General features: G+C 38.7%; 1 protein-coding gene across 1 annotated transcript; it reads left to right on the top strand.

Moving 5' to 3' along the window:
- Nucleotides 1–822: 822 nt before the first annotated feature.
- On the top strand, nucleotides 823–3541 carry LOC129823328 (B-cell receptor CD22-like). The gene is made up of 5 exons (XM_055882256.1): nucleotides 823–859; nucleotides 1213–1641; nucleotides 1754–2020; nucleotides 2506–2767; nucleotides 2928–3541. The coding sequence occupies exons 1-4, from the start codon at nucleotides 823–825 to the stop codon at nucleotides 2598–2600; spliced, it is 828 nt and encodes a 275-aa protein (XP_055738231.1). The 3' UTR covers nucleotides 2601–2767; nucleotides 2928–3541.
- The last annotated feature ends 223 nt before the right edge of the window (nucleotides 3542–3764 follow it).

The raw sequence follows: 3764 nt of genomic DNA, 5'->3' as shown, positions 1-3764 counted from the left end.
TATTGCGACCACACTTATAGACCACCAGTGGGGGGTCCTTGAAGAGGTGTGCAATTGTTGTGTCTGATAGCAGAATATGCCAGTGCTTCTTCAGGATTACTTTCATTTTCTCTGAACACTTGGTGTACTTAGTGCAAAAGACTTGTTTAATCCTTTATAACTGGCTATATGGTAGACCATTCCTGAGGGGAAGGGGATGCATACTATCCGCACGTAGCAGGGTATTGAGGTCTGTTGGCTGTGTGTAGAAGTCTGTATGTAAACATCATTCTCTTTGATGATCCATAAGTCCAGGTAGTTTATTTTTCTCTCATCAGTCTGCATGGTGAATTTGAGATATTCAGAGCTCTCGTTTAGCAGATTTTGGAATTCATTTAGCTCCTGCTGACTTCCTTCCCAGAGCACAAAGACATCATCTATGTATCTCTTCCATGAGATGATTTTAGAGAGTAGAGAGTGTCACTCTTTAGAGAGTGTCTCTGTTTGTAAATGAGTGGTTCCTCAAATTGTTCCACATACAGGTTCACATAGTTGGGGTCAAAGGGGGAGCCCATGGCTACACCCCGAATTTGAAGGAAAAAGTCTGACTCAAAGATTAAGTAGTTATTGGATAATACCAGTTCAGTTACAAGATGCAATCATTGGCTGGAACAAGGGCAGGGTCTCTGCTGAATGAAGTGTTGCAGATCACAAAATATTATTTAAAAGTTTGCAATAAGGTGTCTATAATAGAATATACTTGTCTAAAACAAATGTAGACATTAATAAATGCATTTTCTATAGCTTCCAACATCTGTTTTACACTGAAAGAGGAGTTACAAGATGGCTGTGCATTGGCTTCCAATCAGCAGCCCCTGCAGTCATCTAGGGTTAATGCATATCATTGGACTGTACCGAATATATATCAGAACCTCCCTGATGTTGTCCTTTATGTTGCAGGTGTTTTGGCCTGTTTTGGCCGACGAGATTTGATCACCACAATGCCAGATAGACTGGTTGTACTGACTGGCTCCTGTATGCAAATCCCATGTTCATTTGATATTCCTAACCAACTTAAGGATAAATTTAACAGCACAAAACTAACCTCTGGAGTGTGGATTAAAGAAAACTCAGACATTGTTTTGCATCCATAAATTCTTCTTCAGGATTGAGAGTCAACCATTCCGTTCAACAGACACTGAAAAGTCTGATGATATAGTTGTCAGGAGTAAGAGACAATTTATCTTTTAACCAACTATTTCTTCCAGCTCATATTCCTTGCATCAAGGATAAGAGTAGAACAAGTGGATAATTTAACTTTTAGTGTAAAATATATTTATCTGCAATGTATTACAGATTTGCCTTCCAGTCCCATCATTACTGTCTCAGGTGAAGTGAAGGAAGGGACCCGTGTCAGTTTGAACTGCTCTGCTGTCGCTCCCTGTCCCGAACACCCCCCTGAACTGACATGGACTCTCCCAACACAGTTCACATCTGAGAACCAACTGCAGGAGAATCCAGACCAAACCAAATCAGTTCTCTCCACGGTGACCTTCACTCCATCATACCTTCATCATGAGAAGAACATGACTTGTACTGCAGTCTACCCAGTAGGGGCAAGCAACAAGACAGCTGAACATAACATGATGCTTAACGTTTCATGTAAGATTTAGTCACCGGTTCCTGTAGAATGATGATTGTAATAGAGTGGTTTTGATGAGACTATTCAATATACCATATCCAGATACATTCTAAATAAACCCATCTCCCTCAGTCTCACCTAAGGACACCTCAGCCTCCATCAGTCCAGCTGATCCAGTATTAGTGGGCAGTTGTGTTAATCTGACCTGCAGCAGTACAGCCAACCCTCCTGTGACAAACTTCACCTGGTTCCAGATCTGTGGGGGTAAACCAACACAGGTTGCATCTGGACAGAGCTACTCCCTCAATGTGACTGTTAGTGGTGGAGAACTATACTACTGTGAAGCAAGAAATAGTCACGGCTGTGGGAAGTCAAGGGAAGTGCAGCTGGCTATTAAAGGTAGAAGCATTGGCACATTCAATACGACACAACATTAAGAATATTATAGATATAGATAGATGTAGAAGAGATATACTTCTACATGCCTGCTATATGTATCTAGGTATGATACGGTTGTAGGATCTTACTTTGATCACTATTTTGTTGCTTAGAAGTTTATTGCATTGTGGTAATCACAGACAAGCTTTGTGATTTGCATATATTCACCAAAAATCTGGACATAAAACGTGGTTATATCAATAGTATTGCACCTTTCATGTATCCTTATTTTGTCCAGCTAATAGCCTAACCACCAATGGAACAACATTACGGAGGAAATCCTTCAAATCCTTTTGCTGGAGGATTATTTTGCTGCAACAATACTGGCTGAATTAAGATCTTACATCTGTACATCTACAGTATATGTGTAATTTGTAATGTTAGACAATGTGCAAAATGTTTCCTCTTTTAGGAACAGATGACCATAATATGTGTTTTATTTACAGGGCAAGAAGAGCCTGTTAACCCAAAGGTTTTTGAGATTGTAGGAAAAACCTTGGGGTTCATTTTCCTTTTCAGCCTGGTCGTATTCTTTGCATAGTAAAAAGATATTCCCATCCTCAATGCAAACATATTTATCATGCTGATTGTGCTTTTATATATGAAAACCTAAATGATGTCAAAAGACCTTTATTCTTGTCTTCCAGGAGGAGGAGAACATCTAGACTCCCTAGTGGGTTTGACATGACAGACCGTTCACAGGGACAGGTGGGAATGTTAGACTCAACTTTTAAAACCCATCTAGAATGTGTGTTTAAGGAAGAATTGAATGAATACTGTGTTGTGTAACCAACTGTAACTATGAAGTCATTATTCTTCTGAAGTGTCGGTCCTGACCACTGTTCCTTTCTCTGTGTTCTCTCCACAGAACTCCCCGGCTGGGACAGTGTGCTCTAACCAGGCTACGGTCGGTAGAGGGAACCAGTAAACACCACTTAACAACCTAGATGGTCTTTATGCTCAAGTGAATAAATGAGGTGCATGTTAATTATATTCCAATGGGTATTAAGTGTTTTTATGTACAGTATTGTCATTGTGTATCTGTTTTCTATTGGTACTTTTGTTACATTTATATTTGTGTGCTCTTTGATTATCTGAATATTTGTAGAATTTGCTGGGATGAAAAGTGTTTAACTGTTACTATAGTGGTGATACGATGATGTAGGCTACTCTTTATTTTAGACCATTTATTTTGAGTGTTGAGTTCACAGAGCATCTGTTTAATGGGTTCCAGTATAGAGGAACTGCTGAGTTCAACTAGCCAACTGAAGGCAGTTTAAGACCATATAAAGTCAATGATGACAGGAGAGAAGACACAGTTAGTTGGAGAGACATTGGTCTGATACAAGACAGGAAGTTGGTGCAGGAAGTCTACATGATGTCAGAATGGTGTTAACATCCACTAGTCACTGTTTATCTTAATATTTTGTGCAGTTCCCAGAATAACAATATAATATATTTTCAGTTTATATCTATTTAGAAGTTATTGCGACAGATTTTATGTTGAATGTTAAATCAACGAAACAATTGAGGCTGAATTTAGTGTTGTTGATTAATTGTACTGTAATTAAAACCTTTACATTCAATTTCCATTAAATCTTTTGGTCTTATTGGTCCAACATTTTACATCTCATTAAAATGTATCAAATTTACATTTTGTGTCACTGGCCTACACACAATACCCCATAATGTAGAATTACGTTTT

This window comes from Salvelinus fontinalis, chromosome 25, assembly GCF_029448725.1.
Source record: "Salvelinus fontinalis isolate EN_2023a chromosome 25, ASM2944872v1, whole genome shotgun sequence".
NCBI classification, from domain to species: domain Eukaryota; kingdom Metazoa; phylum Chordata; class Actinopteri; order Salmoniformes; family Salmonidae; genus Salvelinus; species Salvelinus fontinalis.
The sequence above is the reverse complement of the archived record's forward strand: the minus strand, read 5'-3'. Positions and strand labels throughout refer to the sequence as shown.